General features: G+C 40.7%; 3 protein-coding genes across 4 annotated transcripts; all 3 read left to right on the top strand.

Annotated features, from left to right (window-relative positions):
- The first annotated feature begins 1024 nt into the window (after positions 1-1024).
- Positions 1025-10129, top strand: chkb (choline kinase beta). The gene is made up of 11 exons (XM_084365201.1): positions 1025-1639; positions 2454-2562; positions 2758-2871; positions 3128-3261; positions 3357-3461; positions 5339-5397; positions 6252-6339; positions 6517-6625; positions 7242-7342; positions 7466-7547; positions 8259-10129. The coding sequence occupies exons 1-11, from the start codon at positions 1131-1133 to the stop codon at positions 8313-8315; spliced, it is 1467 nt and encodes a 488-aa protein (XP_084221327.1). The 5' UTR covers positions 1025-1130; the 3' UTR covers positions 8316-10129.
- Positions 10130-10392: 263 nt separating this feature from the next.
- On the top strand, positions 10393-14412 carry LOC311263605 (kelch repeat and BTB domain-containing protein 2). Of its 2 annotated transcripts, XM_084363799.1 has the most exons (9): positions 10393-10680; positions 10859-11036; positions 11124-11312; positions 11427-11611; positions 11711-12062; positions 12638-12783; positions 12941-13095; positions 13203-13360; positions 13517-14412. In XM_084363799.1, the coding sequence occupies exons 2-9, from the start codon at positions 11001-11003 to the stop codon at positions 13697-13699; spliced, it is 1404 nt and encodes a 467-aa protein (XP_084219925.1). In that variant the 5' UTR covers positions 10393-10680; positions 10859-11000; the 3' UTR covers positions 13700-14412. The 2 variants fall into 2 exon arrangements, with proteins under 2 accessions (XP_084219925.1, XP_084219924.1); XM_084363798.1 differs by having other exon boundaries at positions 10393-11036.
- A 208-nt stretch (positions 14413-14620) lies between these two features.
- cpt1b (carnitine palmitoyltransferase 1B (muscle)) lies at positions 14621-22693 on the top strand. Its single transcript, XM_084364567.1, has 19 exons — positions 14621-14780; positions 15767-15919; positions 16126-16265; positions 16463-16634; positions 16798-16899; positions 17894-18031; positions 18110-18187; positions 18414-18521; positions 18696-18780; positions 19170-19365; positions 19451-19636; positions 19728-19833; positions 19915-20031; positions 20111-20275; positions 20378-20512; positions 21326-21478; positions 21611-21724; positions 21842-21934; positions 22067-22693. Exons 2-19 carry the CDS (start codon positions 15779-15781, stop codon positions 22199-22201), a joined length of 2364 nt encoding a protein of 787 aa, XP_084220693.1. The 5' UTR covers positions 14621-14780; positions 15767-15778; the 3' UTR covers positions 22202-22693.
- Positions 22694-23001: the final 308 nt, after the last annotated feature.

The raw sequence follows: 23001 nt of genomic DNA, 5'->3' as shown, positions 1-23001 counted from the left end.
GTGTTGTTGATATACATTTCTGAATAAATTTAAACCACTATACGAACAACTAACCTAGTTACATTTAGGTTAGTGTATTAAGCTAATTAAACATTTGAGCAATTTGTGATTGTTAGAATACAATTAAATAGGCTATGTTTTTATGTCTTTTATATGTTCTCTGTAAAGAAATTATGTGTGCTTTAAAAGGAGTATATTATTTTTCTTGAATGTGCTCGCCCATCATAAGGCTATATCCCGTTGCTCAACATAAAGCATGGGTTGCTATATTAACACATACAAAGAGTGTAAAACTCAACCCTGAAATTTGCTACAATTGATCACAATGACAAGAAAGTTTCAAAAGGCCTTACCCGAGGTTAACACAGTAATTTGTATTTTTGTTATTACAGTCAAATAATCATTGGAGACTACATTTTACTGATATAGAAGGAATCTGACAAATAACAAGCCAATCCCAACCAATGAGTCGGGACACCTACAGGAAATGATATTAAAAAAAAATCTAATCTTTGCTTGTTAAATACTGCAAAGTTTTATCTACTTGGGCCTCAAGAATAATTAAAATAATTTGAGAAGAGAATATCACTCTTCTACTGAACTGCTCTCCCCTGGAGGCCCCATGAGAGGACGTTTTCAATTCATACTAGACTAGCTACGCGTGGTCTTCAAACCATGAGTTTATTGAAAGCCTCTCTCAAAACCTGAAAAAAATCAGAACATGCAGTGATCCAGGGCTTTTTAGGTTGAATCAGGCTCATTCAGAGAATAACCAAACCTTTATCATAAATCCACTCCATGTCTCAGTGGACAAACATAAACCATAGTATTCCCTACAACCTTGGTTGCACCAAAAACATTTGATTAATTTGATTTGCTATGACACAACAAAGGAAGCTGTAGTCTACTGTACTGTCTTGGCTGAAAAAACTTCACTTCCCAGAAACCTTGGGTGCGAGAAACTCGACTGTCAAGTTACCGCTTAGCAACGACCAATGAGCTGGGCGTGTGAACGCGGAAGTGAACTGTGATTGGACGTTGAATACGCCAGTTTGTCTCAATAGCTCGCTCCACGTCCGCGGACGTGAAGTTGTCATCTGTATATTTGATACTTAAATCAACCGCCCCTCATGCGACTCAGGCCGTCCAGCTATGTAAACCTCTTCCGGTTGAGTAGCTTCACCGGCGAACTGCGTTCGTCAGCGACACCCGCCCGCCGTCTCAGACCGACATTACACACCGGTCTTCCGTTACTCTTCGCCCAGAGACTCACGATGCAGTCGAGTGGGAATGTGACCAACAGCGGTTGCGGTGACGAGTCCCTGGGCCGACCAGATAACCCCGGGCCGGGGCTTTACAGATCCATCCCCACTGTCATAACGGAGGATACGGGTCCTCCGGTCGGGAAGAAACGAGTGGAAAACGCGCTTATCGTTAACGAGAGGAAGTTGAGGACCCCGAGTCCCTTGTTCGGGGCCAACTGTGGTGATGACGACTCTGAGGCAGAGTCTTTCCGAGATGGGAGAACCGAGGAGGTCGACCGGGACACGAGGGGCAGGGCGCATACGTGGTGCCGAGAGTTTCTGTCGGGCTCGTGGAAGACTCTCGGAGAGGATGACTTTCAAATCAGCATCGTCAGGTAAACGCATTGTCTGCTGTGCTGAGGACACAACCACCAGAAGGTTATCAGACAGGGGTTACTGCTTGTGTCTGTCCAGGGTCTTTAATCTTACAGCCGTCACCATTTACTTCAGTGTAATCCTTTTTATCTCTTATGAATCACTTAAAATGTCTGCTTCTCACACGTTATAATAACATTCATTCATACATGGTAAATTTAACTGTAGTCAATAGGTAAATAATCACTGTATCACATATGTTTAGCAGTTGTAAAGGTTTATAAACATTAGATCCATCCAAATAATACCTATAGGTGAACTAAACCGCATTTATTAACCAGTAAACATCAGTTGCAACCAATAGATGGTTTATAAAGCATTTCAAGGTCTGTTATCAGTGAAACAACTATGAATCAAAGTTGAATTTACTGTAAGTTAACTAGTTATAGTTATTATAAAATCACTGTATCTGGTCTCATTGTGTTGTTGTTATTGACATTTTCAGTCATATCTTCATTCCCAATCCCTTTAACAGTACATGATTACCGTTCAGTTCTGTAAGGGGCCCTCAACTGAACCATTAAAGCTAAATACTGTTTACAATATAATAGGTTGAATGGCAAAACAGTTGTCTATGTGTGTGTGTGTTGACACTAAACCACCTGTGTTTGCCGATATACTCTCGTAGGTGTCCTGGCCTGCAAGGATTAACACAAGATAAAAGCATTCAGAGCAAAATCTGCTGGTGTTGTCCGACTAATATTTATGACTGCATTCTGTGGTATGACGTTAACTTGTTTCAGGTGTGATAACGCTGGTGCTTTTGTTTCGCAGTGGTGGACTGAGTAATCTGCTGTACCTGTGTACTTTGCCTGACCACGTGCCCTCTGTGGGAGATGAGCCTCGCCAGGTGCTCCTTCGAATATACGGTGCCATCCTACAGGTTGGTCTGTTTAGTAGCGGCCCTCATGAAGTTGTTTGTTCATGAATGTGTGTGGTTGTACATGTTTTTATTATGATGAGGAGAAAATAATACATGCAGTCAACGTACAGTAGTAATGTCTTTATCCTTAACGTGGAAGTGTTAACAGAGCCACAAGCACCAGTTAACCGGTTTGACTGTGTTTCTGTGGGACAGGGAGTGGACTCGCTGGTGTTGGAGAGCGTCATGTTTGCGATTCTGGCAGAGCGAACTCTTGGCCCTAAACTCTATGGCATCTTCCCTGAGGGACGCTTGGAACAGTTCCTTGCGGTATTATTCGCACGCACATACACACACACAAACCAAGTGTCTCTTCTGTATGTTGTTGTGTAAAACATTCAGCATGCAGGTCAAACTGTGGTGTTTAGATTTTGTGGAAAATATTTTTTGTGCTTTGATTATAAAATACTATTTAGTAGCCGATGTAACACCATCATTTGTTTGGTGATTTAAAAGTTCTAGTGAACTTACTTGTAGAGAAATCATTAATAACTTAAGTAATTTCTGTGTGTCTTTATTTTCCCAGAATACCCGCATGCGCACAGAACAACTTTCAGATCCGGCCATCTCAGCTGAGATCGCCACAAAGTTGGCACGTTTCCATGAAATGGTTATGCCATTTAACAAAGAGCCCAAGTGGTTGTTTGGGACCATTGACAAGTAAGGACACCTCGATATCACTCTCTATCTACTATTAGAAATGTCAGTGTTATTTACAAGTAAATGTAATGTCTGTTGTTTTTCTCCCTTTCTAGATACATGGATCAAGTAGTGAAGCTTAATTTCACACGTGAAGCACATGTGAAGAAGTACAAGAAGCTGATGAAGTTTGACCTTCCCGCTGAGCTGGACAGTCTTCGGTGAGTTGGGGCAAAATGACCAACTTCTGTGTATTGCATGGAGAGAATTTATACATATGGCACTCATAAAGGCTTAAAGATCCTTTCCACACATAAACATTCTCTTATGTGTGTGACATGGTTTTTGCAGAACAAAGGCATTATAACCAAAATAAAATCAATCAATGAACTTACTCCTTTGCTCATTAAGATTTGCAAATATAGTTTAACTGTGGGGCATGAGGTGTGTCCTACTTCAGTCTTAAGTCATGCGTGTGAAAACAGCCTTCTAGTGTCAAACCGCGCGTGTAATTCTACACAGTGAAACACAAACATTCAACTGTTGGAACAAGAAGAAAAACACATTTTTGCCTAGACGGGGGACTTTAAAGTTACTTTGAAGGGAAGTGGCTGGATTATGATGCAATCACTATTGCTTAAGTCAAGTGCTTGCTCGTTGTTAAGTCAGAGCCATCTCATATTACCAACTGTAATTCCAATTACACTGAAGGCAGAGTGGCTGCCAGCAACTCCCATTTTAGGGCCTCCACCCAAACCCTTGAGGATGTTTGATTCGTTATCATGTTCCAAATGATGAGAGAAACACAGGAGAACAATTAACATGTTCATGTCACAATCTTCCGACTCTTAATACGGTTCACACGGTATATATCTTAGCATATTCATATCTTCCCCTTAATGTTTGTTATTATTTACTAGTTATATATACGTTACTCTGCACTTCATAGTACTTTTTGCACTCCTGGTCAGATTCTAGACTGGTTTTGCTGTCTCAGTGCCTGTACTCTGTGCAATGACAATAAAGTTTAATCTTATCTAATCTAATTAAATGATTACGTGTGTGCGCAGACCCTCTTGTTTGCCAACGATGCTACAAAGTGACCCTGCCAACAGGTGTCCTGTAATTTAGCATGTTTAGCATGTAATGTATTGTAATTTCTATTTTCTATAGCTATAATCTACATCTATTTTGTTGTTAAGTTAGTTTAAAGAAAGAATTGGGTTTGCAACGATAAGTCCTAACTCGTGACGCAAAGTACAAATATCAAGACAAGAACACTATGTCCTGGCCACCAGACAAGATAAGACCACTTCTAGTATGCATGTTTTAATGATCACGCAAACAGTAGCAGTAAAATCAGGTGATATATATTGATATGAACAGTTTGCATGGTATATGCAACATGAGTAAGCCTAGAAGGCTTATAGTTGGAGATGTTTTCCCCACAATAATTTAATATCAATGACAGCTGTACTTTTGTTGGCAGTCTAATGGCCGACCTTTGTCCCAGTACCCCCACGACTTCACTGCTGAATAGTCATGACTGTCTGGCCACAGCAGCCAATAGAGAATCAGCCCAGTGTTGATTGTCTGTGTTTATCTGAGCCATTCTGTCCAGTTGTTATCTTGTAGATTTGTACCAGAGTCACACTGAAGCAAGCTTATCTGAGCTCAGAGCACGTCTTTTGCTTACACAGATAGAACATGAGGTACCATTTGATTTAGCATGCTCTAGGCCAATAGGTCAATCAGAGTCACATCGAGTGTTTGTTTCTTTTCACTTTCAGGAATTTACCTCCCCCAGAATATTCAAGATTTCAGTTATATGCTCCCAGGCTTTTAGAGAGTTGAACACCACCTTTGCCACTTGTTCAATGAGCAGCTTAGGAGCTTTCGCAATCAAATGCACGAAGAACACATTGGGTAGTCTGACTGAGTTGATAGGCAGATGGTCTGAATTCCTTAGTACGCCCATGATTGCCTCCATAAATACCTCCTGTCCAGTACAATCAATCATACTAAAATACCTCTTTCTCTCCTCTCTATTTTTCTCTCAATCCCTACTCTGTTCATCCGGCTCTTGTCTCTATAACAGTGAGTTGCTGGCTGCGACTCCATCACCAGTGGTGTTCTGCCACAATGACGTCCAGGAAGGTAAAAAACAAAAATCATATCCTGCCCTCTCGCTGCTCCCTTATCCTCACACCTCTAATTTTGGATGATTGATCAACTGTCTGACTTCGCTGGCACATCACCTAGGAGAGCAGTATATTGCATAAGTCAAAGGAAGGCCGGGGTGTAGTTATTAATAGGGATGGCTCACATTCCAGTGCTTCATCCTATGAGTGAAAATGAGCTGTTGAAGTAGATGTGGCAGACAGATATAGGTTTCTAGTGAATGTGACTGTCTCCCCGATGAGGCAATCACCTTAGATGAACTTGCATACACATACAGTATGAGATTTAGATGTATGTGACCAAAAGACCAAAAGACTCCATTCTTCTGAGATGAGGTGATTGGAAGTGGGTGGTGCTTGAACCAGAAATGGGTGGGGCTAGACAGAAGTTGTTGATTTAAGGCTGAAATTGATATGGCTGATCGAAAGTTGCTTTATTTATTATTTATTAGAAAGCTATTTCCAGAACAGCCTCAGAATTGAGCTTCAGATCAATGTTTTTGATCACAAGAGTAAGAGAACTATTTACAGAACAAGTTTTTTCATAAACTTGAATGAATAAACTTCAGTCAGCTACCTAAGAAGGTTTTTATTTTCTTCATCACAAGTATGGCAACACATTTTACTCAGATGATACTCGTACTCATGAAAAGTGCATTATCTGTACTGGATACTCATTCACTCACACACACGGACCGATCACCAACGCTTTTTCATTTGCTTAAGCTAAACTGTCCTCTGGTCTGAACCTGACACTACCTGAAGTAATTAGAGTGTGACTTGTCAGTGTGGGTGAAGGTCGTTTCCACCCTTCCTGTTTTGTTGCTGCAGGTAACGTTCTGATGCTGGAAGACCGGGACCCAAGCTCAACAGACAGTCTCATGCTGATTGACTTTGAGTACAGCAGTTACAATTACAGGTAAAGTGTAAGCCCTCCTAGATTTGGTGTAAAGGGATTGGTTTAGTTTTTATCAAATTAAATGAGTCTTGCATTAACAGAATTTACGTATTTTTGTTTAGAAATGAGCATTTACTGTTTTTTAGATTCTGCCCTTGTGGTTTGATATGAATAACATTATGTGTTTCTTCTGTGTAGGGGGTTTGACTTTGGGAACCATTTCTGTGAGTGGATGTACGATTACACCTACAATCAGTGGCCCTTCTACAAAGCCTCACCGGAGAACTATCCCACCAGAGAGCAGCAGGTCAGTCTTAACCCATTACAGCTTAATTAAAGACTGTCTACTTTCTTTGACTCAATCCCTGCCTTCAATAGAGGCTCACAAGAATCAGACTTTGACAGTATAGCCTTCGAATGCTAATATCTGCCACACTGCCCAGTAATTGTAGCATTTAATGAGAAGTATCAAAGTTAAACATCAGATATTTTCAAATAAAAAGTTTGAGCTTAGTTTAGTTTATTACAGATATACATACATATGATAAATATTAGTGAACATCTGTAAAAGTTTCAGCAATATTTTGCCCAGCGTCAATGATTTTAATCATTAAAACATGATGCACATCTTCCCCAATTTGACTATCACTACTATCACAATTACTATTTGAATAAATAGTTGATTCAGTATATTTCTCCTCACTTCTCCCTTTGAAGCTCAGACAGATGCTACGACTACATTGCTGATGTTGAAATCCCACATTTAACATGATCCACTTAGGGAATAGGTGTTACAAGTGTTCTGGTTACACAGTTCCATCTAGTGGTCAAGCTTGTAAATGCAATTTTGATAAATCACCAACAAATAATAATTCTACTTCATTTATTAAACACGTAACTCATCATTTTGCTTTTTATTTCAGCTTTGTTTTATCAGAGCTTATCTGGCAGAACAGAAAAGACACTCTGACATTACCATGGACCAGACACAGACTGAAGAGGACCTGTTAATCGAAGCTAACAGGTAACACGTGGTTTTCTAATGGTTAATATGTTCTGATACAGTAGCGGTGAATGAATATAATTGAAATTAGCACAGGATCATCTGGTTTTGTTTTGTCATCATCATTTTTGTTTGGACTTGTAGGTATGCATTAGCATCGCATTTCCTGTGGGGTCTGTGGTCCATCATTCAGGCAAAGATATCCAAGATTGAGTTTGGATACATGGTAAGGAGATTTTTTTGAATGATATGTATTGTATGATGCCAATGTCAACTGCATACTACATTTTTTAATCCCAGCTCTGAAAAAGATGGAAGGCTGTGTAAAATGTAAATAAAACAAAATGCAATGATGTACAAATACTTTTTGAAATATATTCAATTTAAAGACAAGATATTTAATGTTCAAACTGATAAATGTATTTGCTTTTTTGTAAATATATACTTACTCTGAATTTTATGCCAGCAACATGTTTCAAATCATTAGGGATAGGGACAACAAAAGATTGGGAGAGTAGTGTAAACGTCAAAAAGCAACCCTTTTTAACATTCCACACACAATACTACTGATTGGATTCACTATAAAAGGGTGCAGGCATAAGACTAAAAAAGGTGTGGTGCATTATGAAGCGCAAAGACCTGACTGTTGAGCAACTTGTAGTTGTATAATAAGCAAGAATGGGAAGGGATTTCACCTTCAAGACTTCAGCAATTAGTGTCCTTATTTAAGATATTTGCAAAAAACAATAAAGTTTATCATTGTGAACATTTCATATCTTGTCTTTGTATAGTGTTCAGTTGAATATAGGTCAAAATGGATTTGCACATCATTGCATTTATAGAATCAGGGTTGTATTTTAACACACACAATGATGTTTGTCACTCAATGACACATTTTATTAAACCTCGCCTCATATTAAACCATTATGTTTTGCAGGACTATGCCCAGTGCCGGTTTGATGCCTACTTCAAACAGAAGAAGCTCTTCTCCTGATTTCCATCAGAATCCTTCCATCAGAATGTAACGTCCCTATCCTTCTTCAAGCTGAGCACCAGTCCTATGCAGCTGCCTGACAAACAATTTTGATTTAACTCAGTTTTATTTGTCTCGCTCATGGTAATGCAAAACTCAAAAACAGAAAAGCCAGCGATTCACAATCAAAACTGTATTTACACATGGGGATGTTGGTTAACAGATGGACATTTACATTTGAACACAATGCACAATCAGAGCCTACAGGCAGTCCATTTTATTAAGGCACTTATCCCCATTGTGTGAATTCTTACTAGAGCAGGGATAGCTCTGTAGTACTGAATGTTGTTAAGAGCATTGAAGGTTCTCTGGCAACCATCATGGTGGTTTGAGATGGTAAATCGTGGTTACTTTGATAGTCTGAACCAATGATATAGAGTTTACCATGAGAGACTTTTGTAAATCTCTTCTGTTTTGTGGTTTTAGTCATTCTACCTCAGTTCTTTCTTCTGATTTTCATCCTGTATTCTGGTGTATAGATTCCATAAGGGCTGATTGTAGCAGCATGTGAAAATATTCTCCTCCAGTTATTATTCAAAGGTCCAGTAAAGTAGTGTTGTGAAAAATATCGATATATCGGTACTTCTCTCTTCTCTCAGATAGCAAGCTGACACACACACCAAGGCAGTGCACACATTCAATTCATTTGACCTTTATTTACACTCGAGAGATCATTGAGGGGTGACCCTCAGAAATGGTAGTCCCACAGTTGCCTAGTTTTACATCTGATAATGTGATAAAAAAAAATGTAGATACAAAAGCACTAAAACTTTGCAATTATAGAAGATAAATTAATAGATTCAAATATCGTCAGAGGTAAATGAATTTAGATGCTGTTGCGTTTAAAGCACAGTACATTAACCTTCTTGTATTTATCTTTTAATAGGACATTTAAAATGAAATGCCCTGAATGTGTGTCAGTTTTTTACCCGCGGTGTTGAGCGTGGTATCGATATCAATATTTTTCAGGGTATTGTAACGAGGTTAAAAATTCCAGTCTCGTGACAACATTGCAGCCGAGTTAATTTGAAAGCTTACTTACATTCAACAAATGTAAAATTTGTACATGAGGGCTATTTTGTACAGTAGTACTGTAGTCAACAATGATGTATATTCAGCCAAGTCTGTAGTTCAAGTCTGTAATGTTGGATTTTGTCACCACTTTTGATATCAGTTCTTAACTGTCCATTTCTGCTGCACCTGAAACTGTTCTGATGTTTAAGTCAGCTTGCATTCAATATGGATGACTTTCCATCATCCTCTATGTACCATTCTATGCTGACGATGACTTTTCTGTTCTTGTTCTTATTTTTATCAGACCTTGTAATACCTTTTAAAATTGCTTACTGTATGAGGTTAATAGGTGACTAAAATGTACGTCTGGTACATTAATGCAACCACATCAACCCAAACTGTCTGGATTAGATTCCACTTCTTTTAAATGTGACTTTCCTTTTAGCTTATTTGAATGTGATGTGTAGTTTTGACGTTTTTCTTCAATATTTTTTTGTCCTCATTTGTTTATTTATAGTGTCTTTTGTGTTTGATTAATGCATTTAAGGTCCTGTCGTCTTTGTTGTACACATAGCTGCATCTGTTTACTCATGACAAGAAACTAGAAGCTTAACTGTGCCTCATTAACTACTTGTAAGAGTTTGTTTTTTTTAAGTGTTACTGACCCAGCACAGTTTATTTCTTTTAAAACTTCTCTGTATTACATTGGTCCTTTTTGCACTAAGATCATTCTAAAATCTAATAAACATATGTGCATTGAACCTGTGTTTTTCTTTCCTTTCATTAAAGGACATTTAACAAATATATTGGTACATTTACAAATAACTACTCTCATATTACTGTCATATAACTACTGAGTAACTTAAGTGCCCCGTGATGACGTCTAGAGCAGAGTGAAGGAGGCCATGTTTCATCCCAGAGGGCTGACTGTTGTCCCACCTCCATATGCCAAGAATAGACCAGCTAGAAGGAAGTGCACTGCTCAAAGATCCGAGGGACACTTCTGACTCGACTGTATCTGCTGCAGAACAAACAGGAATTCTGAAGTTGAAGCTGAAGCACTGCACTGTTCTCCTTGAACATGCTGCTTCAGTTGGCATGTGCTCTTAAATCTTTGCTCTCAGCTGTTTCGCTGTTTGTGCTGTCAGAGGGCACGTGACTGTGAGAGCTGCAGCAGGGAAAAGGAGACGAGCTGTTGGAACGTGGACTAAACAGACTGTTCTGTCCTCTATTTTTCCATTGCAGCGGCTGTTTGGAAGGGGGCTTACGTTGCCATTCTGAATATGTGATTGGAGCAGTGGCTGTTTAATAGGTACTTATCGTCTTTAGACCTTTTAGATATTTGACAATAACATTCGGCACAAGCGGTTTTAAAACTGTTATAATGGGCTAAACCTGAATCCAAACAGCCCTGAAATGAATGCTCTCGTGCAACATTTCATGATAGCCTTTGAGTGTATAAGCTTATGGCTGAAATATGTTCTTACAAGACTTTGGGGAGCTCTTCCAATAGTCAACACCTGGATAGCATCCCCAGGTGTCACAGATGGAGGATCATACAAGGCAGACTCAGAGGAGTGGAAAACCAATGAGGCACTCCGCACATATTGCCTTGGAGATGTGGATGAAACCATGGTTACAGTCCAAACCAGCACACATGCATTCAATGTGAGTAAAAGACAAAACACAGTTCTCACAACTGTGCGGGTTAATCACAAACTAACTGCATTTGTGGTTTAATAATTCATTTTCAAGGTCAACCTCAGGAGACTCTCAGAGTGCAGCGAGTATTTCCGGGCCTTGTCCCAGTCCAGAATGAGAGAGACTTCAGAAAGCCTCATCCACCTGGACCATGTGTCCTCCTCCGTCTTCTACAGTCTCCTAGAGTTCTCCTTCCATGATAAGTTTGAAGTCACTCAGGAAGAGTTGGACACACACATCCAGGTATGCAAATGTCAGATAACCATGTCCATTAATCCCGTTTGGACATCTCATGCTCTCATTTGCAAATCAGGTGCTGTGGCTCACTCTTTCTTTTCTCTCTTTCTGACTCTGGAGGTCAGTAGCTATCTCCTGGCTCAGGCCTTCCTCTCAAAGTGCCTGTCATTCTTGGCAGATGAACTCAGCCCAGCTAACTGTTTGTCCTACCTGAGTCTGGCTCAGGAAATCTGCTGTGTGGAGCTGAAGATGACAGTGTTGACCTACCTGGGCAGAAACCTGCTGGAGATGCCTCACCTCATCAAGTATGCAATCGTGTATAACATGTAATCTATGCGATGTAATTGTGATTTGAAGTACTGAGTTTGTTTCTCTCTTGTCACCATAACTGACTCATATCTCAGGTGTCTGAACGATGAAGAGAAGGATGAAGTAGTCCAGCTGAGGATACAAGGAGACCGACGTCTCTGCAGCCTTAGAAAAGAGAACCTGACTACTTGGAACGACCCAGAAACAGAATGTGCACGATATATCTTCACGCTGAATGGGTCGGAGGACAGTGGAGATTGGTATCCAGTTACAGAGTTTCCTTTCAGGGCTGATAAGTGGTGTTTCACCACAGTGGTCCTGTATAACTACCTGTACATTATAGGAGGCTACAGGCAGCGTGTGAAGAGAGGCTGGGAGTTCAAGATGGCTTCCTTTAGGTATAATCCCTTAACTCAGACATGGGTTGCCACGGCGCCTCTGATCAAGGTGAGGCAGCCTTCTAGCTTGTGAGTCAAGCTGATGATCAGACTGTCTTACCCAAAATCAACCCAGTCGATAAAATATATGTTGGTAATGCACGTTTCTGCAAATTGTAGATATGCTAAACCTTTACATTTGGGTTAGTTTTGGCATACCTGGTTCTGTCGCCACAGACATGACTATAAATTGTCTCATCAAATAATATCCAGTTTTCGGCTTCAAATTGTCCTGATGTCTCAAAACTATCTGGTTTTGGTGCCACATTATAACACAGCTGAAAAACGCCCCGACTTCTCTTTAAAACAGATATTAAAATGCCATCTCCAATGGTGCTGTAGTTGTCATGCCCCCACCACCTTCCCCCCCTCCTCATGACAGGAGAGTCATCTTATGAAGATGTTATCTGTATGTGATATGTTTATTTGAAACGTATCAGTTTAATATATCCATGGTTCGCAGAAATATCAGCATTTTACTCTGGTGACTTAGCTTCCAAAATATAACTTCTCTTGTCTTTTCTCCCTCAATCATCTACTGTATATAACTCTAATGAAAACTGGCACCATCTGTTGCCTCCACAGCACAGAAGGCACTTCAGTGCAGTGGCCTGTGAAGGCTGCATTTACGCTGTGGGAGGCTGGTACTTGGAGTCCTTGGTGACTCCTGACTCCAACACGGCTCTTTATACAGCTGTAGAACGCTATGATCCATGGGACGACACATGGAGGTATGTGTCCTCTCCGTCTCCGTCCCACAGCTGGTAGATTATTGGGATGACAATGAAATAAAAATTGTGCTTTTGTCTTTTCTTATTGTTTCTCCCTCAGCAAAGCATGCTTATTATTTGTTGTTGTATTACTGACTGAATATGATCTCTGCTTTAGGTTTGTCTCCTCACTGCCGCTCACTGACTTCCAGTTCACCATGTCCTTGTCCCATGACGTGCCCCTTGCCACTAGCCTCGGGCATTGTTTCTATGTGTTGGGGTGCATCCAGAGGACTGGAGAGAAACTGCTGCTGCAGTATGACACAAGACAAGGTGAGGCAGGGCAGTATAACCCTGCCTTACTACCCTACTACAGTTTACACCATCTCCTAATCTGGACCTATGAATAATGTTCCCCCTGTATTCTCTCTGTCTATTAGACTCCTGGACTGAACTGCTTCCCACCCTTACTAGAGCAGATGCAGACCTCCCTGCTCTTTACTTCCTGTGTGCCACTGACAGGCTGCTTGTGATTGGTGGGAACAACTCAGAAAATGTGGTGACATCATTCTGCCTTCAGTCCCACAGATGGGGACAGGTGTGAAACCAACAGGAGACTAAACTGTGTTGATAAAAGGAAACATCACTACTTCATCACATTAATAAAGAGCTGAGTTATGTCTATCTGAAGCACAAGGACATTAAAAAAACAAACAAAATTTTTCTTATATAATCTCTTATCTTTCTTTTTTAGGTGCACAGGGCTGAGAAAGTGGCATTTGCAGGACAGGGGACAGTTGCAGGTGAGCAGGTGCTGATGCCAAGCATCGAGCACAACACTGTTGCAAGTATGGATCTCCAAACTCTCTCCACCAGAGCTCTTCCTCCTCTCCCCATCTCCACTCGCTATGAAGCTATTTTTTATCTTCACTTCTAATGTTGTAGTTAGCTTCTTTGCCATACTGTCATTCTTGTTTTTGTGGCTTATTGCACAGTAATACTGCTTAAGTCTTTCACAAACATAAGGAGATGAACTCCCTTGGTGGATTAGCGATGGTGGATAATCACCATCTCCAGCTTTTAGTTGAAAGATTGTTTCCATAGGTGCAGACTACAGTGGACGTACACCTTAAAGCACTGAGTAATAGAGTATGGAGAGCCTCAGAACTTGACTTTATTGTAAGCTATATTGCAATTATATTCTGTTTGGCCTTTGGTACTTAGCCTGTTTTTAAGAAAATAGACTTTCTGCTGTCTGCTTAGCTGTATATTCTGTATAGTTTTTTGCAGTTCTGCCCTTGTATGTGAAATTTAAAATCTCAATGAGATTTTATCCTTGGTTAATAAAGGTTATTGTATGATACCATGGAACTTATGACCCGACCCAAGACTAGAATCCTGTTTATGTTCTCTTTTGTTGTTTACATTAAAGACATTTTCTTTCTTACATACAGTATTATTGGATTTGAAAGTTGTGATATGACTTGGGGGTATGACTTGGGTCAGAAAATGTCACACGAAAGCATATTTTCTTTTCTGTCTATTGAGGAACTATTTCCACTATTGTTTCCCATTTTCTAACCCTCGAATCAGCTGGTAATAACCTGAGAGTTGTACGCTGTTATCCACATTTGAACACCGCTTGCACTCTCAGTCAGTGAAGAGAAAATGTCACATTGCTCTCTATCACATCCTGAGGCAGCACTGCAGCAGCTTCAGTTGCATAGCAGAGACCTCAAGGCACGTGAGGTTTGGCTCTGTCTATGTTTGGTGTCTTGTTACAAAAAAGGAGCATGTCATGGGTGAGAGAGGACGAGAGGGAGAGTTGTGTTGGAGAAGGGGGAGAGAGGGCGGGTTAGAGACGACAGCTCTGATCTCACTACCTGAGGAAAGCCACATCAAGGGCACTGGAGTCACACAGAGAACACAAGCCTGAGAAGAATTTCACCGCCTCACTGACACAAAGTCTCAGCTCTGTTCTGGCTGAGTGGATTATACTGATTCTGGTCTCACAAAAGGTAAAGTGTGGGTTTGCCTTTTTTGTCACTCTTATTCAGTTCTGCATGCAGCTGTTTCAGCTGCAGAGGTTAATAGTCATTCTGTAAACTCCTATTTACTTAAGGTTATTTAGTAACAGGTTAGGATGAAAATACAAAATGATTGAAATCTTTTTGTGTGTTGTTTTCATTGTGTGAAGCCATGAATGCAAAAATGTAGGGTAAATCATGATGTTGAAGTTCAATGACACAGTCAAGCGTGAATAAATGTGTCCTTTTTTTGGTCATTATGTCACTAAGAATGAATTCTGACCTTCAACTTGTGTTATAATTCTCACAGTGCACTGTAAAAGCAAAGGGTGAAGTGTTCATCTGTTGGTTGTACTCTGTGTTTATATTTTCATACCCATCTGAGGACTGCGCACATGCTGAGCCGGTGCACTGCTATATCTGGCCGTTGAACTTTGTCCCACTTGGTGGCTGTTCAGTCATATGACATGGAAAAAGAAATCCTAGACCTGTCTCCCAGCCTATTACATAGAGTGGTGTGTGTGAACTCCAAATATTTTTGTTTGGGATTTCACAAATGCACAACTTCATTTAAAAGAAAATGAATGAACTCTTCCAACTTTACAATACATTTATGATGATACAGATATGTATATATATACTGTAGACTACTTAATACTGACATCTGCGAATTTCATATCCCTATCAGATTGTGAGCAAACACTGCAAACAAACGACAAGAAAGAAAGAAAGAAAGACTAAACATGGTATAGTAATGAATAAAATACCCAGTGATTCTGACTCAGAGGAAATTAGGATCTTTGCATCATGGACATTGAGATCTTCGGAGCATCCAATGCTGATTATCATTTTATTATGACCCATAATAGAGCACAGAAGACCTTAAAATTACCTTAGAATTGATAGAAATTCAGAAGAATCTATTTCCAGTCAGAAACCTGATGACTCAAGACACTTCCCTTTTATTTCCATGTCAGGATTAATCAGAGATGGCTGAAGCGCATCAGGCGGTGGGCTTCCAGTTCACTGTGCGCCCAGATGGTGTGGACCTTAAACTAAGTCAAGAGGTCATCAAAAACATCTACCTGTCAGGAGTGACAGCATGGAAGAAGCGAGCCATTCAATTCAAGGTACAATGAGCCAACAGTTCTGATCTAGCTGTGTTTAAAGATGTGGAGTCACACAATAACATTTCAAGATAACGTGCTTTCAAGTGTGTCAATTACAATCTTTGAAGGCATTTTAAAATGCTGTGTATGCTCTTCACATTGTCTGAACAGAACATAGATGGTGAAGATTAATCTTGTGTAAACATTAACTCTGGTTGCTTTCCCAGAATGGTGTCCTGGCTGGAGTCTACCCTGCCAGTCCGTCCAGTTGGCTGATAGTTGTGATTGCCATGATGAGTTCCTTGTACATCCGTACAGACCCCTCTCTAGGAATGATTGACGCAATCAAGGAAAACCTACCACACAGGTCAGAAACCTGCAGCAGACTGTATAACCTGTTTCTATGTCATGGTTCAGTTTCAAGTACTACTGGACGTTAAGGTTTGTTTTAAATGTTGTGCAGTTAATCAGCGATCTGAAAAAAATGAAGTTACTCTGCAATTGCCTGAGCTCATATTTTAGCCTATTGTTGACAAAGGCAGTGTTTGTGCCTTTTCTTGGCAGAGACTATATGTCAGTGCAGACCCGAGCGGTGCTGAGTGCCATCCTGTTTGCCACTGGACTGTGGCTGTTCCTCATCTACCTCCTGAGATACACTCTCAAAGCTCTCCTCTCCTACCACGGATGGATCTTTGAATCCCATGGAAGAATGAGCACGGGAACTAAACTGTGGCTGGTAGGTCGTCCTTCTGGCTTTCAGTCTTTACATGTACTCTAATCTGTGCAATGAAATTGCCTAGCTGCCAGTACAACCATCTGTTTAATGTTCATGCCCATCACTCAGTGCAGAAGATAAAGTCATATGTGTATGATGTTCTGGCTTGTCTGTTTGTGACCAGAGCCTGGTGAAGATGTTCTCTGGGCGCAGACCGCTGCTCTACAGTTTCCAGGCCTCCTTACCGCGCCTCCCTGTGCCCAGTGTGGATGATACAATTCACAGGGTGTGTAATTACAACCACACAAGTCCATGTGGACAATGGTTTCATGAAATTAATGTGTGGATATATGTGGTATATGTGGGATATTGGCACTTTAATTTTATTGTTATGAAATCCATCAAACATTTGGATCAGGAGCTATGAGCTATGAGTAGCTGGTAACCAAGCACTCACTAAATATGTCGTTTTCTAACCACACTTCCAGAAAATGACTGTGATTATGTGCAAAAACTAAATTTTTTGTATCCATTGTCAGGTTATCCCTTGATGATTTCTAAACGTATACCAAGTTCCTACCATCTCTGATTTTTACACCTACATATAGCATATTAACTAAACCCATGCAAACCCATGTAGTGTTATTGTGATTGTGGTTTCTTTTTCAAGAGAGACCTGTGCACTAAACCATGAATATTTCCAGTTTAAGATGTACGTTTTCATTATCAAGAAAAACATGTACAAGTGGGATTGCAAAGTACAACCTTTTAAAGTATTCTGATGAAATAAGAGAATGTAACTTGGAGCTCGTTCCATCTGTATGCAGCATTTTATTTGAACCAGGAGGTCCGACTCACGTCAAAATGTTCTGTGGCCTATAATTTAAAGTGCTGTATTCAGACAGCAGAGGCAGTTTTTGTAGTCGAGCGTTATAAATAAACAACACACAATGCTGCTCCCTTCTGTTTGTTATAGAAGACCATTGAGCAAGATGTTTACCACCTGTGACGCAGAGCCAAGAGGCTTTGAAGTGGAGTGACAAAATTGTAGATTGTACATTGGTCTTTCCACTAGCAGAGGAAAACAACTCCACACTGACACAGCTTGAATGTACCACCATCTACTGTTCTAGCTTCCTTCCTGCACCCGGTGAAAGATACAGTAGTAAAGTCATATGCAGTCTTATCCTGTTCGCTGTACATGTGCCAGATTTCTTCCAACTTTTTCTGTTTGTGCTGCTTCGTTGTCTTGACAACACACACTGTGTTTTTTCCCTCAGTACCTTGAGTCAGTCCGTCCTCTGCTGGACACAGAGCAGTACAACCAAATGGAGATTCTGGCCAATGAATTTAAAGAGTCCAAAGCAGCCCAGCTGCAGAGATACCTGATCCTAAAATCCTGGTGGGCAACAAATTATGTGAGTAGTGTTCGAAAGTGATACGACAAACTTTTACTTTTGTGATTTTATGCACTAACACTGTGTTATGTTCTCCAGGTGAGTGACTGGTGGGAGGAGTACATCTACCTGAGGAGCAGGAGTCCTATCATGGTGAACAGTAACTTCTATATAATGGTAAGATTGATTGTAACCAGGTCAGCTTGTTAATACGAGTTGTGTGCATTAAAAATCGTATTTAATTATAGCAATATAGAAGTTATACATAAAAACAGACATTTTTTACTAAACAAACAAAAAAAATATTCTCAAAACTAAATACCAGTGACTTAAATAATATTTAAAACTTTTTGTTGACATGACTTGTCTGCTTTGTCTTTGTGGTGAATGTGTTTATGTGAAGGACCTCTTGTACATGACCCCAACACACCGACAGGCTGCACGGGCAGGTAATGTGGTCCACGCCTTGCTGCAGTACAGGCGCAAACTGGAACGTGGTGAACATGCACCGGTAATGTCTGCCTGCTCTTCTCTAAACCCTAATCACCAAATCAGGCTGCAACCCACCCACTGTAAAACCATACGACATCTTCTCTCCAGCCTCAGTATAAACACAGAACCTTTCTGCTTCTTTAAATCAATGTACTTAAACTCATGGTGACGATTTTCATTTTCTTCTCCTCAGCTGAGGGCTTTGGGGACCGTTCCTATGTGTTCCACTCAGATGGAGAGGATGTTTAACACCACCCGCATCCCTGGGATTGAAACAGGTGAGCAAGGGTAAATAAAAACTGAAACGCATGGGGCAGACAGCTCTTGTCCTGGGCTTAAACTTAATATCACAGCACATCTTTCCCGTCAGCTGTTAAAAACTGCTTTGATATCACTAATTGAGGTATGCTGAAAATAACAACTGGCTTGAAGGTTTAATACCCAGTCCAATGATTCCTGATTTAACCTCTAACAACTGTCCACCAGGCGCTCAGGATTAAGCTTGTGGGCTAAAGGGGAGCATTCGTCCATTTGTTTGTGCAAAAGGGCTCATACTTCTACTCATATTCTAGATTTTATCTTTGAGATTAACTGTCTTGCACCTTTCCTATTATTTCGTCCTTTGTCCACACACCCTTCCTTCTCTTGTCGTACCCTTTCCCTGCAGATATTGTGCAGCACCTGACTGACAGGAAGCACCTGCTCGTCTACCACAAGGGCCGTTTCTTCCAAGTGTGGCTGTACACCGGAGGGCGCCACCTCTTACCCAGTGAACTTGAGACACAGTTTCAAAGGATCCTCAATGACACGTCAGAACCACAGCCAGGAGAACTCAAATTAGCTGCCCTGACTGCAGGAAGCAGGTACACATGCAGCACAGGACACATTGCACAAACGCATGAAATAGAAGATGGAAAATTATCTCACTGTGACATCCCGCCCCTCTAGAGTTCCATGGGCTCGGGCTCGGATTAAATATTTCAGCCAGGGGGTAAACAAAGCGTCCCTGGATGCCATTGAGTCAGCTGCCTTCTTCCTGACTCTAGATGACGAGCCGCAGGGTTATGACCCTGCAAAGGACCGTTCACTTGACAGTTATGCCAAGTCCCTGCTTCATGGGAAATGTTATGACAGGTAGGCAGAGAAGTCAAGGGAAGGTCTCAGCCCTGGTTAGACTTTTAATGGTTTGTTTCCCTAAGAAAAGGTGTACTCTCTTTTTTCACAGGTGGTTTGACAAGTCTTTTAACTTGATCTCTTATCCAAATGGAAAAATGGGTATCAATGCTGAACATTCTTGGGCGGATGCACCGATCGTAGGACACATGTGGGAGGTACAGAATGTGTGCTGGTATTTCCAAACAATGATTCAGAACTTTGCAGATATCTACAGCTGTCTTTTCCTGCATGTGTAGTATGTCCTCGCAACAGACTACTTCCATCTTGGCTATACGGAGGAGGGACACTGTAAAGGGGATGTGAACAAAGGCCTACCTAATCCCACGCGGCTGCAGTGGCAGATTCCAAAGGAGGTACGGTCGCAGTCATTGACCTTTGTGCTATAGCTGTGTTTCCATCACAAAACTAACTAAACTAATTCCCCTCTCTTAGTGCCAAGATGCCGTTGAGAAATCATACCTATCAGCCAAGAAGATAGCTGATGACGTGGACTTCCATGGCTGTCTGTTTACTGAGTTTGGGAAAGGACTGATCAAGAAGTGCAGGACCAGCCCCGATGCCTTTATTCAGCTGGCCCTGCAGCTGGCACAGTTCAGGGTAGGGCTGCCATCATCCACCCTCCTGTCACTTGAATTACATTACAGCCACTGTTGCTCACTGTCATCATCAATAAATAAGTTCAATATGTCTGCTTTCTAGGACCAGAGAGTGTTCTGTCTGACGTACGAGTCCTCGATGACTCGCATGTTCAGAGACGGACGGACGGAGACGGTACGCTCCTGCACTTCTGAGGCTGTTGCCTTCGTCAGAGCCATGGAGGATGCAGGTGCAACAGTAAGTAGACACACAAATACACAGAAACACTTAAAGGGTTACTCCACCAATTTTACACATTGAAGTATGTTTACATTTCATGGGGAGTACTACTGTACTGCATGTGTGAAAAAAAGTAGTATGAAACCTTTTGTGGCGCCGGAAGACGCTGTATGTCATTTGATAAATTAAAAATTAAAAGTTAAAAGTTAAAAATCAAATGATCGAACAAAATCGACACAGCACAACAATAGATAACCTGGAGCCTACATTACCCACAATGCAACTCTGAGCCATCACTGGAGGCAGTTTATCAGATTACATGCAGCTTCCTCTGGAGACACAAAGAGCTTTATACTACTTTTTTCACATATGCAGCAGTACTCCCCAAGACCTGTAAACACATGTAAAATTAGTGGAGTTACCCTTTAAAATAAATCAGGAAAGCACAACATGAAACCTGTTCAACCAAGTTAAATGCTAAGTCAACGCTAACTGGAGTCATTTTCTTGTTTGTTTGTGTCTTGTATTCCAGAATAACTAGACTTAAGACAGTGTGACGTGTGTTATCAGTGACATGGAGTGTGTGTACACACTTGCTGTATGTATGAAGGTCACCTTTTGAGAGGTCACATTGTGCTGCTTAGGACTTGGTCACCAAGACCTAAAGCCAGTGTGCGTCAGTATGACAGCGCCTTGGACTCCGAACTCCCGGATGTTTTGGCAGTGTTGAATTGTTGCATTAACAGTAATAATGTCATTCTGACTCGATGATAGCGTCACATGTACATGCCTCGAAGGTCATTCTTGTGTGCCGTTTGCTTTTGTGCTCAGAATGCCCAGAGACTTGCCCTGTTCAGAAAGGCAGCCGAAAAGCACCAAAACATGTATCGTCTGGCCATGACTGGTTCTGGTATTGACCGTCATCTCTTCTGTCTCTACATTGTGTCCAAATACCTTGGTCTTGACTCACCATTTCTCACGAAGGTTAGAACTACAATAATCTGTCTTTTATTATATTGGTTTCTAATTCATAATTATGTTCTCTTAACCTACCCATCGCAACCTTTCTCCTCGCTTATCTGCCGTTTTTCATAAACGCAATATGTTTGCTTCTAGGTGCTTTCAGAGCCCTGGAAGTTGTCCACCAGTCAGACTCCACAGCAGCAGCTCAATTTAGTTGACATCAACAAATTCCCTAAATATGTGGGTGCTGGTGGGGGCTTTGGACCAGTGAGTTAAATTGATTTTATTTTACAGATGTGCACAACTTAGTATAAATGTCTCACCCTGCTGTCCTAACTTGTAGGGTTTCGTACGTTAATATAACAGCATCTCGTCTACCCCCAGGTGGCTGATGATGGTTATGGTGTGTCTTATATCATTGTTGGGGAAAACCTCATCACATTCCACATCTCCTGCAAGTTCTCCTGCCCTGACACAGTAAGAGCACAAAATGATAACAACACATCTGTGTTTTTGTCACATCTTACGTTTATGCTTGCTCTTAAAACTCAACACTGCATCTCTCTCTCTCTTTCTCTCTCTGTTATTGCCTTACTGTGTGACGTGAAGGACTCATACCGGTTTGGTCAGCACATCTGGAAGGCCATGGTTGATATCCAGGCCCTTTTCAAGCCTGAAAACGATAAGAAGATTGTGGAGAATGCAAAGCATGTGCAGATGGAAAATGGGAAAAAGCACATATAACGGACACTGTGCTGCATTTGGCTCACAGGAAACCTGTGAGTGTCTTTGCCATGCTTCTGGTGACAGGTTGCACTTCTGATCACTTCTGATTTGCTTTTCCGGTCACATTATAGAAGCTGGTCATTCCACTCTGTCAGACAGAAGGACAAGTTGTTACTCCTCTAATTTATTTCTATTTATACAGAGTTAAACTTTTCAGAACTGTGTTGTTTTGATGCTGAGGGAACGATGTGATCTTTATTAACGGGAAATTGTTGAAACTTATTGTCAGTTTATGCCATAGACTGTATATAAACGTAATGTAATAAATCTAAAATAAAATCTTTATATATGGTCTATGGTTTGTGCATAAGAAGGTTGTAAATAATCCACTTAAAGAATTTAGTACTATGTTTGAAGACATAAATCCTTTGTTACATGATGAGTTTGCTGTACCTGTGAAGGTGTTTGTCATTTTTGATTAACACATTAAAGCTCATTATAGACCTATTATGTTCAGCTCACCATGAGTGTTTTTTGTGCAATTAATGTAAAAATGCAAATCATTAGATATTAAAGGGAGACACAATAACTGAATAGGGGAAAAAAAACAGATACCTTGATTATTCTCCACTTGATTAATTGCTTTAGGATAGAGGATATTAGGATTTTTTTCTGATATTTTGTGTTTAACTATGCAAATATGGCTTATATCTAATCAGGGTTTACACTCATTTACCAGGACATTTTCAATGACGATCTAGCTGGTACGACAGACAGGGTGCTGATTTGAACAAATCAATTAACAGAAATCTGAACCA

The sequence above is a fragment of the Pagrus pagrus genome, assembly GCF_965226575.1.
Source record: "Pagrus pagrus genome assembly, chromosome: 10".
Lineage (NCBI taxonomy): Eukaryota > Metazoa > Chordata > Actinopteri > Spariformes > Sparidae > Pagrus > Pagrus pagrus.
Note: the sequence above shows the minus strand (reverse complement) of the source record. Positions and strands in the feature narration are given on the sequence as shown.

What these genes read in the sequence shown, in the direction of transcription:
- LOC311263605 (XM_084363798.1), top strand. Translation starts at nt 10,785, where the DNA reads ATGAATGCTCTCGTGCAACATTTCATGATAGCCTTTGAGTGTATAAGC. An exon ending in CCACGGCGCCTCTGATCAAG is followed by an intron (nt 12,063 to 12,637) that starts GTGAGGCAGCCT and finishes TTGCCTCCACAG; the next exon opens with CACAGAAGGCACTTCAGTGC. An exon ending in GCAGTATGACACAAGACAAG is followed by an intron (nt 13,096 to 13,202) that starts GTGAGGCAGGGC and finishes TCTGTCTATTAG; the next exon opens with ACTCCTGGACTGAACTGCTT.
- chkb (XM_084365201.1), top strand. Translation starts at nt 1,131, where the DNA reads ATGCGACTCAGGCCGTCCAGCTATGTAAACCTCTTCCGGTTGAGTAGC. An exon ending in TATACGGTGCCATCCTACAG is followed by an intron (nt 2,563 to 2,757) that starts GTTGGTCTGTTT and finishes TCTGTGGGACAG; the next exon opens with GGAGTGGACTCGCTGGTGTT. An exon ending in GCTGAGCTGGACAGTCTTCG is followed by an intron (nt 3,462 to 5,338) that starts GTGAGTTGGGGC and finishes TCTCTATAACAG; the next exon opens with TGAGTTGCTGGCTGCGACTC.
- cpt1b (XM_084364567.1), top strand. Translation starts at nt 15,779, where the DNA reads ATGGCTGAAGCGCATCAGGCGGTGGGCTTCCAGTTCACTGTGCGCCCA. An exon ending in GCCCTGACTGCAGGAAGCAG is followed by an intron (nt 19,366 to 19,450) that starts GTACACATGCAG and finishes CCGCCCCTCTAG; the next exon opens with AGTTCCATGGGCTCGGGCTC. An exon ending in TGGAGGATGCAGGTGCAACA is followed by an intron (nt 20,513 to 21,325) that starts GTAAGTAGACAC and finishes TTTTGTGCTCAG; the next exon opens with AATGCCCAGAGACTTGCCCT.